We start from the raw sequence: 14556 nt of genomic DNA on the forward strand, positions 1-14556 counted from the left end.
TTAAAAAATACTTGGCTCTGCCTGGATGCGTTACAGCTACACATTGGTGGGAGGGGATGAAAACAGAGACCATTCATCCCAAACAGAATCCTTATTCATGGGTCAAGCGGTAAGGGATTTGGGCTCCCACTCCAAAAAGTTAATTGGATCCTATACACAATTAGAACCGCAGTTCTCACTTTCCTAAATCACTTAACCTGGAATCTTTGCAAGGTGTAGGCCCACAGCCCCCACTTTCTGAAAGCCCTGTAGTGTAAGGGTAACGAAAATGGGGAGTGGTATAGAATGGCCAGCAGAGCCCTGCAGAAGAAACCTGGAAATAATACCTGAATTGTGTGGTGGGTCCTTTTCTTTAATACGTAAAGTACTTTGAATGAAAAGTCAGAGAAGGCCAGTGTTTTATTAGCAACTATAAAAAGCTGTGTTTGGAGCTTCTCTGTGTAAGTATAAATTCTCCATAATGATTAAAGCTATCTGCTGGCTGGCTTCCATCTCAGCTGTGGTCCAGGAAAATTTTCTTGGTGTTTCTTTCACGCTGGTAACAGTATGATACTTTAGAAAAGTAACTTTTTTTTTTTCTGTGGTGTGGGATCCCTACTGTGCCTTTCTAATTTTGTTAGTCCTGACTGTTGAGTTAAGCTATTTATAGTATTAAAAAAATAATTTTATGCTTTAACTGAAAATTAATTCAGAAATAAAACTCTCAACCCCTCTACATTACCACCTCCTTCAGCATTTACTGGTTATATTACAGCAATAACTAGCTCAGATTTTTAACTGAGGTGCTCGGGCACGTTACTGAAAAAGAAGGGACAGTTTCTAAAAATTTAAGTATTTAGAAAACTGGCAAGTTGCAAAAACAAACAAACAAAAATTACCACCAAATTAACTTAATATGATGTTAAAACCATCAGGGCTAGCAAGAGAGATGGCGGTGCAGCATTCACTGCTGGAGCCAGGTTTGTGCTGCCTTCAGCTGCATCTGATCCTTGGAGTAGGTGGCCTCTCTCCACCCCCCCCACCCCCCCCCCCCCACCCCCCGCAAGGTTTGTCCTTTCCACAACTGGAAGAAGTTTGAGGAAAGTATTACGTGACACATTTGCAAGGTCAGCTCTTCAGAGGTTGTACGTAATCCCCTTACGAAGAATAAAAATGTTCCCACCTCTTTTTAACTTGAAAAGATCGGCAAATTTAAAACCACAATTCTGGAATTAAGTCTTGGATTGACCTAACCTGGCTAAGGATGCTGAGGCAGCTGGTGGTTTTGCTGAGAGTCTGGAGTTGGAAGTTGTTCCTTATTTATCGAATGTGCCAGTATCCATGTGTCATCTGAGGAAGCTGTGAAACGTAAAGGTGTCTTGGAGGTGAAGGGCTGGGCTCTGCGAGGAGCAGCCAGCTGCCTGCACACAGCTCATTTCGTTGACAGCAGCGGCATATGGTAAAGCTTCACCTAAACCGCACACCTGCGTGCAGGCTGGGGTCAACAGTTATGTCACAGTGGCAGATCGTGTGCAGCAGCCCCCCAGAAATACATTGGTAGAAGCAGGTTCTTCAGGGTGCTCCTAGCCCTTTGCTGTAGGCAGGAACCTGGGTAACACAGTCTAGTTCAAACAATCCTGCCCCATTTCCAGTCCTTCCCATGTCATCTTGTTCTGTAGATTTATTTTTTCACTCCACCTGTTCCTACAAAGGTTTTCCCCTGTAGCTGGCCCTATGTTGTTGCTTGTTGACTGAAAGTGACTGCTTTGAAGACTGCTCCATTCAAGGTGATGTCCTTTATTTCAGTCGGTACACACATCCAGGGCCAGCTTTTCTAGTTCTGCCACTTTTTTTTTTCCTTTTCTTTCTTTTGAATGTGCTTCCATGCTGCTAACAACATTCAGGCCTGTGAACATTCAGACAATGAATCCCATTAGGTATTCTCTTAAAAAAAAAAACAGGAGCGACTCCTTTTTCATTCTCCTATATCAGTCTTCTCTATGACAAGTCATACCCAACACGGCAAATGAAAGGTAAAAGGGATTGTGGATGTGGTGGGTGTCTCTTAGCCATGCACGCTTCATTGCAAGACCGCAGGAGAAAGTGAAGTAACAGTACAGACTGAAAATGTCACCTGGGGTATGAAATTCAGTCCTGTCCTGGGGCAGCTAGGTGGGTCTTCTAACCCCTTCCAAGATTTGTCTTGCAACCTAATAGGGTCTGTCTTGGTTGTTGGCTCCTGCCGTCCTTACAGTAAGGCTGTCCCACTCCTCCCATGCTTCAAGGGTTACAAACCTTCTAAGTTGCTGCCTGAATTTCTCCTTTGCTGGATTATATTAATCTGGTCTTGTGCTGATACTGTTTTCTATTTATTTCCCTTCCCATTGTACTTAACCCCTTAAGGCATTCACATTAACTACTTAATATTTCCTCTGCCTTTATTCTGGTAAATTTGTTTAAGGAGGCTCTTGCCTTCTTTAGGACAGACTGTGTTACAGCCTCTTGCCCTGCCTGTTGTTGCATCAAATCAGTTCATTTCTCCTATAGCAGGAGAGAATATATATTCTTTGAACAGAAACATGCATGCTTTTCGAGATGGGGTCTTACCAGGGTTTGTATGGTGGCTGTCAGCATTTAGTTCACTTACTGAAATTACCTTCCTTGCTGCAGCCTCCTATAGATCCTGTCATCAGCTGTAGTCTTGTCAGATATTTCCAATAGAGAAGTTTCTGATGCTCTTAAATCCTGTTCTGTTCCTGCTGTGCCATTTTCTAGATTGTTTAGTTGTTCCTGTATGAAGTCCTTGTCCTCTACTAGCCTATTTTTATGTTGTCTTTTTTGGCCATTTAATTCTTCAATCTCTTTTCTTTCCATTCTGTTGATACCACTGGAACTGGAGTTGCTGCAATCATGCAACAAAAGTTGTCTGGCTAAAATCCTCATTCCGCTTGCTGTTCTTGCCAGTTCATCTTACTGTTTGGAGTCATTCCTAAAATACTACAGAGGAACATATTTGTCACTGAGTTTGTGGATTTTATTGCTTCTGCTATGTAGTTACTTTGAAATAACCCATAGATGCTCTAATAAATTCTGATGGGGTTTCCAGCATGCCTTTGGCCTTCGCTAAGCTTGTTTAAAGTATTATACTTTTTTATAATCTTGGCAAACTGTTCAGCTGTCCATCACAAACCAAACAAATGTTTGGGGCAGGCTGACATCAAGTGAGAGACAGCTGAAGTGGTTATCGAGCTCAGCAGAACTAAAAAATAATAAAGGTACAGCAGAGAGTGTTGCAGGTTTTATATAGGCACGCTCTAAGCAGTTTGCCAAAGCTACTCCACAGCACTTCACTTGTAAAATAAGTTGCAATTAACTTCCCCTAGGAATTGCGTCCAGCGTTGCCATGGCATTTCCTGCTGCTTTACTACAGCAAAACAATAACATAGGAGACAGCAGAGTAACACTTGTTGCTTTGAATGCTCTGCCATCCAAGCAGTGATTGTGCTTGTGTCTGCATACTCAAAGTGAGGGATGCTCTCATACCACTGAGCAGTAGCACGGGCGGTGATGTTCGGTTACTGTCCTGCCTGTTCATTAACATCAAGGTGTGCATCAGCCTGTCCAAAGAACATGCAGCTTTGCTTCAGTTTGGGCTTATTTTCTGTACATCCTCAAGCCTGACTGATGCCTCCCAGACACTACATGTAGTTTATTACATCTTTATTCCTCTATGATTTGGAGGTAGAACTGCCAGATTAGAATGGAATGTAGGTGGGAATTGATCTGTTGGCTCCAAGCCCGGATCTTCCTTTAATGATGCTGCTTCTTGTGAGCTTTTCTCTGTGTGTGAATGTAGAATTGCTTTTGCTGTTTTCTCTCCTTCATGCACTTTCAATACCAGAGAAAAAGAGAAGCACTCTTCCTGGCAGAGGGGGGCTTGTCACACCTACACAATAAAGGATGAAGTCCTAAAGGCTCATAGTTTCAGGGTCTAAAAGATGGTCCGAAACTGCTTAATTAGGCTTCTTAAAATGGAACTTCTGAAAAAGAAAGGTGTTCCTGATGAAGATACTACTAGTTGGTATTCTCATGGTAGGAGATTGTCACTCACCCAGTCAGTCTAACAATAAACGAAGGCAGTTTCTCCTCTTCTGCTTTCCTTCCTGCGCCCCAAAGAAATGGAGAAACCGGTGTCTTCCATCCTTTGTGAGGACAGAGACAGTCTGGAAAGTACTGTTCGGCTTCAGCTGTAGGAGTGCCTTGAAGCATCTGTGGGTCGCAAGTACTGTCACTTAGCTGTGGCAAAAGCATATTCTGAATAACATGTTTCAGGTTTGTAGAACCAACCACAACTGGAAGTAAAACTAACACTGTCAAGTTTTACTTCCTTTGGCATGTGTTGGGGTTGTTTTCCAGCTCAAAGGCTAAACTGGAAGACTTAGAAAAACTGGTTAGTTCCCAGGTGACTGTAGTTAGAGATATTTTTGGGGAGATTTGCCCATAAATATTATCATTTTCAGTCAAAGCACTGGTGAATAACTTTGCTTCAGCTTTCTGAGCTTTCACTGAAAGGCAAACAAAACCTCCCTTTGTATCCCTCAGGAAGCTACAGTTTTTGAAGGGATAAGTGTATCCTAAAATAATCAAAGCAGTATCGTTTTCCAGAACTTCCCCACAGCCTGAAACAACAGATCCAAGGGACACAACTGGGGTGTTGAATGCCGAAGTTGTAACATGATATTTAAAATGTTAGTATGCCCAGTTACTTTAAATGCTTATTAGTTCAGTGAAATTTGCAGCCGGTGTGCTTACCCTGCATTCTCACACTCTGCATTTTTATTGAAAATGCCTATAGCTACCCAAGCCTTCGGTTCTTCCCTTGAGAACTCTTAGGGCAGTTCTGATGAGCAGGAGTTGACCTTTCCTAGAGGTAACCTTTCGTGAAGGACAATTTTACCTTTCATTAAATAGAGGAAAAAATAGAGAAACTAGAGATGTCTTTCATTTTTCTCCGGTAGCAAAGCTAATTGAATTTTAAAGTGGTTACAAAAGTAGAAATAAATAAATACCTGGATTCTGTTCTACAGTAAGAGCACAGGAGCTCCAGATTTATCTGTATGTGCCATTTTTAAAACTCTGCAAGTGTAATCCTTCAGTGCCGTTCCTCTCCTCAGAAATACCGCGGCCTGTCATTGGCGTGAGGTGGCTGATGGCCACTCCTGCAGTTTGCCGCTGCAATCACAACTGTCCCCAGGGGTTGCTCCTGAGGGAGCGTGTGAGTACAGCTGTGCCACCACGAGCCCTCCTAGCCCCTTTCCTCACCAGCAGCTGGAGCATTCCTGCTGGTGCCTTGGGTGGGTGTCCTGAAAGCCACTTCCCGGCCCAGTTCAGAGCAGGGAGGAAGGACCCTGGAGAAGGGAGCATGGAGCCCTGCTTCCCACCGCCCGCGCTCACTGACCCACCTCTAGGTGCCTTGTCCTGCCGGAGACCCCCCCCCTTCCTCTCCTGGCTGCAGGCATGGGCTGGGGCAGGGGTCCTCAAACTACGGCCCATGGGCTCGATACGGCCCCCCAGGGTCCTCAGTCCGGCCCCCGGTATTTACAGGCCCCCCAGCCAAGGGTTGGGGGGGGAACCAAGCATCCGCAGATGGCTGCCTGCCACTGCATCCGCGCGCCGGCCCCCTGGTTAAAAAGTCTGAGGACCCCTGCGTTGGGGGGTGTCCAGCCCTGTGAAGAAGCAAGGGGAACGCCGTTCCCCAGGAAATGCCACCAAAGAAGGATCAGCGGACAGATTAAAGGACAACACCTGCAAGACTACTCCCACTGCAGCGCTGTGGGCAACAGCAGGGTAAGAGCGTGCAGTTTGCAAGGTGAAGGTAAAAGGACATGGTGCCATGGGCCATGGAGAAGGTGCTGATGGTGGTAACGGGCTGGCACAGAAGGAGAGGGAGGTAAAGGAGGTTTGGGATTTTGTCTCCTTTTCATTTAAAGAGGTGTGGGCAGACTGACTGGAGGGTGTCACCCTTAAGAAGCTTAAAAAGACATTGTTTCACGGACACCTTGCAGAAATGCCTGCCGCATGTTGCTGTTTCAACAGGCTTCATAGGAATGCTCAAACAGGAGCCAAATTCCTGCTGGTGCTGTGCTTGTTCACCTTTGTAATGGGCAGCGTTTCCCCTTGTCATGCTGCAGGCTGTGGTTTCAAGGCATTTGTTCCTTGATGTGGCCATAGCACGTGAGAAGTGAGGCAATCTGTGATTGCACAGGTTTGCAGGATGTGAGGCCATGGGCACAAACTGAAACACAGGAGGTTCCCTCTGAACATCAGGAAACACTTTTTCACTGGGAGGGTGACCAAACACTGGCAACAGGTTGCCTAGAAAGGTTATGGAGTCTCCATCCTTGGAGATGTTCAAAAGCCACCTGGACGTGGTCCTGGACAACTGGCTGTAGGTGGCCCTGCTTGCACAAAGGGGTTGGAGCAGATGACCTCCAGATGTCCCTTCCCACCTCAACCATTCTATGATGCCCTGGAGTTCAAAGCATTGCTTCAAGTATCCCATTTGTCACTCAGCAGTAAAACAAGCAGATTAGCCAGGGTTGGTCCCTCTGCTGCTGGCAGACCACCGCTGGCAGGGGAATGTGGCAGTAGCAATATTTCTGCACTGCTATTTAGAAATACTAATTGTGCATTGCAAGACAGGGGTATCTTAAGATTTTTGTTTCTCCCCTGTTGGTGACAGCACAGTCCTGGTTATTAGAGTCAAAATAATTATTAAAGATAAAAATAATGCCAGTGACAAATCTGAGTTTGAAGTCTAAGAGGGTTTTATCTGCATTTATCATGAAGAAATTGGGACCTTTACTGAATAGCTGTGGTGTTTAGGTGTCCCTTTGCCTAGTTACCTATTGCCCTCAGCCGGAGGTAAGTTAAGAACCCAGGTCTTCCGCGCTACTTGATTGACTATGAGGCAACATTAATCCTCAAGAAAGAGGAAAAGTACAATTTACAGTTATTAAAGCAAGCTAGCTGATATCATCATGCAGTTAGTATCATCAAGGGGCTTAGTGTGGAAGATGGGAGTCTAGGGGTGGTGGTAGAAGCTGCTGTCCGCTAACAGTTGCAGTTTGAACTGGGATGCTGTGAAAATCTGATCTCTTAGAGGCTGCTGAACATAATAAAGACAATTCTCCAGCTCACCTATCAGAGTGCCAGCAATTCCCCTGGCAGAGGTGCCCTAAAAAAACAAATCAAGTAAGACTGTGTGCAGGCATTCTGTTTCTTGCCAGCACTTACCTTCTGAAATTAATTTAGCAGATGTGAATTTCAGAGTCTAGTCAAAAGTAGCCAGCTTTGAATGTCATAAAAAAAGTAGATCTGCTTGTGGTGGTTCAGCTTCCTTATGCCCACTGGAAAAAAAAACTGTTCAAAGTGAACCTCAGGGCCCCAGATGAGCTGTAAACCCCGCTTCTTATATTCTGCTATCAAAACCTGAATAGTACGTAGGTGCTGGTGGCTAGCACAGACGTGTTTTCATGCTTCACCATTCGAGGAGATCTTAGATGAGGGTTGATTCATCGTGGGTGTTAAGGAGGCTGCATGTGCTTCTTCCTCCCCCATCACTCCTGCATGATGCTCCATCTCACCTAGTGACTGGCTCCCCTTGCCAGGGATGAGCAGTAACTTGTGCAGTAAGGCCAGGACTTAATGATAAATTCCTAATAAATCTGAGTAGCAGAGTTTAGATAGCCAACTCCCTCTTTGGTAGGTAACGTGACAGAGTTTTAACAAAATTCTTCTGAGGTAGTGTTACCCTGTCGTATGGCTTTCCACATTGTATAAGAAATTTGACAATTCTGGAGTGATGTTTTAGGTACTGGGAAATGCCCGTGTACTGAGGAGACTATGTTTCTGGTTGCTACAGAGCTGAGGAGCCAAAAGGGGGTGGGAGAAAAGTTAAGAGACAAGCGCAGGAGAGGCTGCAGTCTGGTGTTAAGAGGCTGTGTGCACCACCCTGGGGACATGGAGTCTGGGCTAGTCCTTGCATTTTGCATCCTATCTGTGGCTGCTCTGGGGAAGGTCCGTGAGAGGTGTGAGCTGGCAGCAGCTGTGAAGCATCTTGGACCAAATAACTTTCAGGGACGCAGCCTGGGACTCTGCAAGTCCAGGGGGCACGTGGGGTGGGAATTTCCATTTAACAAACTTTGTTAAAGTGAGCAGGTCCATGTGCATGCTAGCGTTTAGGATCCCATCGGGTTAGTCTGCCGCTGCTGGCACAGACAGCAGGTATTTCCTACAACTCATCTCTTCACCATCTCTTTCCCTGCTGCTCTTCCACAGCCTAACTGAGCTATGATCATCAGGAAGCCTTACCTCAGAAATTAGAAAGAGAAGCAGCCAGAAATTGCCATACATCTGTGGCTTTTGGTTCTTGTCTAGCGGACAACAGGATGATGTCTTGCCAGAGACGGTGATATCCTGCACGCTCCGGAGATGTACAAGGGTTTCTGGAGCAGTCACCCCCCAGACTGAGTATTGTGGAGCCCAGGCTGGCTCCAGCGTCAGCAGGCTCTACCCCGCCTTGTCCCCCGCTTTGTGCCCTGGGCAGGCTGTACCCCCCGCCTTGTCCCCCGTCCCGTGCCCGGTGCAGGCTGTACTCCCCTCGCAGTGTCTGGCCCGCGGGGCCGTGCCCGGGCGGGGGCGGCTGGTGCAAGGGGCGCCGCGGGGGGCACACGCCAGCCCAGGGGGTGTCTGAGCGCTACCCAGGGAGCGGCGTGAGAAGGAGCAGGGGGAAGCGATGTCGTTCCCTGCGCCCTTTTTCAAGCGCAGCTGCGCTCGGGGGGACCGGGGCGCGTGCGGGCGGCAGCCGGCAGCGGGACAACGGCTCGCAGCTGGCCGGGCGCCGTCCTTCGGCGCCTGCCGTGGCTCGGGCAGCGGCGGTGCCGGGGGAGGTGCAGCGGTGCAGGGCGGCGGGGGTCCGCCCCGCTCAGCGCCCGGGGCGGTGCGGGCCGGGCCGCCGCCGTGACGCCAGCGCGCCGCGCGCCGCCGGAAGCCGCGGGGCGTGGCGGTGGCGGGAGCCGCCCCCGGGGCGGGGCCGGGCTCGGGCCCGGCGGCCGCGGCGCAGGAGCTGAGCGCGGGCGGCGGGGCTGCGGGCGGCGCCTCCTCCGGGGCAATATGTTCAAGAGAATGGCAGAGTTCGGGCCTGACTCCGGGGGCAGGGTGAAGGTACGGGCCCGGGGCCGGCCCCGGGCGTGCGGAGGCCGCCGGTCGCTCCGCGGGGCCGGTGCAGGGCCGCCGCCCTTCGGACGTGTCGCTCGGGGTCTTCCTTGTTCGCGGGCCGGTTTGTTTACTGGGGTTGCTTCGTCTGTGTCCTTGTTTTTAAGGGTGTTACCATTGTGAAGCCGATCGTGTACGGGAACGTGGCGCGGTACTTCGGGAAGAAGAGGGAGGAGGACGGGCACACGCACCAGTGGACGGTGTACGTCAAGCCGTACCGCAACGAGGTGGGCGCCGCCGCCGGGGGTGGGGGGCGCCGCGGGGCGAGCGGGGGCTGGCGGCGGCCCAGGAGGTAAAAAGAGCGGGAAGAGCTGGTTCCTCTCACGGCTTCGGAGGGAGTTTTCCAGGCCGGGGAAAGCTGGAGCCGCTTGTGGGACCGGGTCCCGGCGGGCCCGTGGGACCGCGGCGTTCGCCGTCCCCCGTCCCCCTTCCCCGTGGCGCCCCAGCCAGCCCCGCCGGAACCGCGGGCACCTCGGCGGGGTGCGCAGGGCTGCGCTGCGCAAATGATCAGCAATAACGTTTCTGTTCCAGGATATGTCTGCTTACGTGAAAAAAATTCAATTCAAGTTGCACGAAAGCTACGGTAATCCTTTAAGAGGTGGGTTTTGCATCGGGGCATTTGTTGCTGGAACTGGGACCTTGGTGAGTCGCACTGAGGCTTTACCACCCTTACTAATGCTCCTGTGTTCCCCACTGCAGTTGTTACCAAACCACCGTATGAAATCACCGAGACAGGCTGGGGTGAATTTGAAATAATCATTAAGATATTTTTCATTGATCCGAATGAAAGACCTGTAAGTACATTGAGCTCTTAACACCACTTAATTAGTTATGGTAGCCTAAAGCTGTGCTGTAGGATATTGCTGGTCAGAATAAGGCCCATCAGCCACGGAAGTAACAAACCCTGCTCTTGTAGAAAATGTATTAAATGACTGGCCACATTTTCCTGCTTCTGTGCTTTACTGTTAGCATTCATGGCTCCTTTCTCTGCACTGGGATTCTCTGACATTTGCTAATATGTGACCGCATGTTGCATCTTACCTGGGTCGAGCACATACTGAGGATTTCTCTTCCACATAGCGCTCCAGTTCTAGGGTATTTGAATTATTTTTTTTTCATCACATTTGGTCAAAATCAGTCAAAACGCAGCAAAGGCACTATGCTAACATTAGTCTCTTTCCTAGGAAAACCAGGTTAAGACACTTCCCTAGTTGTATAGAACATTGGAATTAATTTCTTTCTTTGCATCCTGTGTTTTAGACGTATTTTGCAGGTTTGTTTATCCAGATTCAGGTAGGAAACTTGATTACTGTATTTTAGGTGAAGGGGATGTTTGTTTCTGGAAGGACTGAGTTCCTTCTGTCACACGAACTACAGCAATCTTTTTGCTTTAGCCAGTTTTTCCAAATTAAGGGAAAACTGAATTTACGCTTGTCTTGAATACGTGAAAATCGATACCAGACTAGAAAGGGCTTCCTGCGCTGTTGTGCTCAGTAGCATCCTGACTTGTCCTGTTAATTCTGTTCACGGCTTGACCAAGCTGTCCTAAAGTTGGTTGGTGTTTTTTCTTTGCTCCTGTTTTTGGAAGGCTGTTTCAGTGCCTGTCGTGTTCTTCCTTTCCAGGAAGTACCAACCACAATATGGTATCTCTCTATTCCGTGACCATTCTCAGGCCTGTTCATGGAAGGGAAGAACCGTGGGCTGTGTGTCCTCTTCCCAGGTCATGGTCCAAGTGGTCAGTGGTTCCTCAGGGCTGGACAGAGGGCTTCCGCTCCTCTCCAGCTCCTGCCATTTCCAGTGCAGTAATGGAAGAGTAACTCCGTCAAGAAAAATTTCAGTGAAAAGCTATTCACAGCCCCCCCCCCCCCGCCCCGGTGTTTTTCTTTCACAAGAAGGGATGGTGAGGCCACAGAAAGCACTTTCCAATTGATCAAGTGGGAAAACTGGTTTGAACTGTCAGCTGTTTGGAAATGCGTAAGGGAAGGTGTTCTTAGCAGGTTTTATATACCAGTCCTAAACCACTTGTTCAGACGTTTTTAAAGTATCAAGAGGTCTTTGGGTAGTTGGCATGTTTTAACGATTAATATTAAGTTATTCTACTAAAGGCATGACATTTATTTTTGCATTCCTAAAAGATTTTTAAATCCATACAATTGTTTAGTAAGAACAAATACTATTTGTTGGTATCTAGAAGATTATTTTTATTTTCTTGCAGTTGTCAAGCTAATAAAATTCTGTCTCTGTATAGGTAACTTTGTATCACTTGCTGAAGCTTTTTCAGTCTGATACCAATGCCATCCTGGGAAAGAAAACGGTGGTTTCTGAATTCTATGACGAAATGGTATGGAAATTTTTAATGTAATCCTCACTTTATTTTGACGAGCGTTAGTGATACCGTGTATTTTTTTCCTTCGTCAGATATTTCAAGATCCTACTGCGATGATGCAGCAGCTGTTAACGACATCTCGTCAACTAACACTAGGTGCTTATAAGCATGAGACTGAGTGTAAGTTGAAAATTAAAATATTTTAATTTTAGAAATAAGCGATAGTTAGCTTTGCTTTTAGTCTTTTTTTCTGGGCTATAACAGTACAATGGATTTGGATGCTCCTAAAAATTATTTTTGCATTAAACTGGCTTCAACTTTTGTAAAGATATTATTTGAAAACTTTTAAGATTTTCTGATCTGTATGCTTGCTGAAAAAATGGGAATTAATTTCTCATTATGAAGAGTGACGGCATGATCTATACATAGTCTAACATACTTGAAATGAGTTAAAACAGAATAAATTAAGGCCACAGTGTTTGTGGTACAGTTCTGTTTAGCTCATCAGGATGTTAACTGCAAGCAAAGATTACACTTTAAGCACTGAAATACTGAACAGTTAGTACTGTTTTAAGTCAAAGCAGCAACCCTTTGGGGATAAAGAGTAGTGTCTAAAAGCTCTTTATGTCTTTTTTTCCCTTCTGTCTAGTTTTTTAACTGTACGTCATTTCATAACATACTACTTCAGTTCTTTGCATCCTTTTAATCTAGTCTGTCTTTAAATACAAACCAGTATATTGAGGGAATTAAAGAAATGGAATTAAAATACATTGATTCATAAAATATAATGCCTTTGGTGATGATTTCTCTTCTGGTCCTGTGGATTTCATCTCCTATCTTCTACTCTCAGAAAGCAGATAGAGTACTTACTGAGCCCAGATCCGACCTTGTCAGTTACAAACTACAGTGCCATCATAGTCTGGCTCACCTGGCCCTTGGCTTGTCTGCGTGTTCCCCTGACAACAAATGTCAGGTATTTTTACACGGTGAATACCTAGAGCTAAGAGCAGTTATGAGTCTGAAGCCCTACAAAGTTAGGGTTCCAATTTGCTCTATGTCTGTTTGGGTGTGTGGACGTGTGAGCTGCTTGTATGGTCTACCACAGTTTAGCCAGTCTTGAGGTGGATTTTTGTTATATTGCGTGTTGTTATGGTTAACATGTAGAAAATGCTTAACAATTTGAAAAGTAAAAGAGTCTTTTCAGATTTAAACTTTTCTCATGTAAATTTTCTGGATGTTTCTCCTGAGAGTAGATAGAAACTTTTAGTGGGTTTTTTGTATATATTTCCTTAAAATGTGCTACTGAAGCAGATAAAAATTAAGATTTTTTTTTTTCTGCCACTGCCCATGAGTATATAATATATGGGATGTGAAGGGATATCCATGGCCTCCATAGGTTTGTTAGCTTTACCAGCTTTGTCCATAAACCTATGCATGAATAAATTAAAAAAAAAAATAATAAACTGGGACATCTCAATAAACCGGATTGAGGTGTCCTAATGTCAGATATTCTTACAAGCAAAGACGGCACTACTAGATCTTTTAGATGCATGGAATTAAACTCCAATGAGAGGGAGAGCAGAAGTGCTTTACAGCACGTGGGAAAGGAACCACAGAATGGCTGAGGTGCAAAGGCCTCTTGAGGTCATCTGGCCCAACCCCCTGTCCAATCAGGGCACCTACAGCTGGTTGCTCAGGACTGTGTCCAGATGGCTTTTGAATGTCTCCAAGGATGGAGGCTCCTGAAGCTTCCTGGGCAACCTGTCCTCAGCGCTTGGTCAACTTCCCAGTAAAATAAGGTTCCTGATGTTGAGGCAACCTCCTGTGTTTCAGTTTGTGCCCATGGCCTCACGTGCTGTCACTGGGCCCCACTTAAAAACTACTTGTAATTCTCTGCAATCTCCCATTATTTGCTGTCACTATGTCAAGTGGTTTTTTTCCCCCACATAATCTTTAAAAAACTGGAAAATGATGTAATGAATTGTGTAACTCCATCGACAAAACTGATGAGCTGAATGAGGCCACAAAATTATTTCTTTTTATTTTTCTTAGTTCCAGGTTTTTATTTGGATACCATTTTGACTACAATCATTGAATCTCTAAGGCTAACAATGATAGATTCTTTTTCAGGACAAACACCATCCAAATTACTGCTACAATTAAAACCAATAATATTTGCAACTTTTCATGGTTCTTAAAAGATTTATTTTTCTTTATCACCACTATAGTTGCAGATCTTGAAGTGAAAACCAGGGAAAAGCTGGAAGCTGCCAAAAAGAAAACTAGTTTTGAAATTGCTGAGCTTAAAGAAAGATTAAAAGCAAGTCGCGAAACCATCAACTGTTTAAAGAATGAGATCAGAAAACTTGAGGAGGATGACCAGTCTAAAGATATGTGATGAGTGTTGACGTGATAAAGAGGAAGGACTTCAGTCATGGAATTGTATTGTTCTCTTCGATTCTGTACCTGAGATTGTGTGAATTTCACTTGCAAACGATTGAAGTATGTTGCAATCGACTTCATAAATGGAAGAAAAAAGAAAGAATGTATCCTTGATTTATAGTTAAAATCTGTGGGTACTTAACAACGAATTTCAAATGGAAGGGTCTTGGAGACAGGCTACCTTGTTTTTTTTTTTAACTGCATTTGAGCAGTGTATGAAAATTTTGTATTAAATCTTGTATTAGTTCAGTGTGGTTTTCCAAAATGCTGGTGTTTACTTTTTTTACTTGTTTTTTCTACTGATTGTTTAGAGATGCATCTTTAAAGCTAAAAATAAAATATGTGGGGTTTTATTTTAATATTTTTTGTCTGTCCAGTTGTGGGTTTCAAGAGCAACTGTAAATGGCATACCCTGATTTAAGGCAGAGGCTGAAATACAATGGTATGCAAGTTGCTTAAGTCTGGTTACAGTGATTTCTGTATGTCTGTCTGTTACCAGCAGAGTGAAAAAACTTACTCAAAACAGGGTTTTA

At 45.6% G+C, this 14556-nt stretch overlaps 1 protein-coding gene across 1 annotated transcript; it reads left to right on the forward strand.

Moving 5' to 3' along the window:
• Positions 1-9040: 9040 nt before the first annotated feature.
• Positions 9041-14382, forward strand: YEATS4 (YEATS domain containing 4). The gene is made up of 7 exons (XM_080391136.1): positions 9041-9204; positions 9363-9482; positions 9787-9853; positions 9955-10049; positions 11504-11596; positions 11674-11761; positions 13810-14382. Exons 1-7 carry the CDS (start codon positions 9154-9156, stop codon positions 13977-13979), a joined length of 684 nt encoding a protein of 227 aa, XP_080247262.1. The 5' UTR covers positions 9041-9153; the 3' UTR covers positions 13980-14382.
• Positions 14383-14556: the final 174 nt, after the last annotated feature.

Source organism: Falco punctatus, assembly GCF_963210335.1.
Source record: "Falco punctatus genome assembly, chromosome: 6".
NCBI classification, from domain to species: Eukaryota; Metazoa; Chordata; class Aves; order Falconiformes; family Falconidae; genus Falco; species Falco punctatus.

Coding starts and splice junctions, on each gene's coding strand:
- YEATS4 (XM_080391136.1), top strand. CDS start 9,154: ATGTTCAAGAGAATGGCAGAGTTCGGGCCTGACTCCGGGGGCAGGGTG. Junction 10,050..11,503: donor TTGATCCGAATGAAAGACCT/GTAAGTACATTG, acceptor GTCTCTGTATAG/GTAACTTTGTATCACTTGCT. Junction 11,762..13,809: donor TTATAAGCATGAGACTGAGT/GTAAGTTGAAAA, acceptor TCACCACTATAG/TTGCAGATCTTGAAGTGAAA.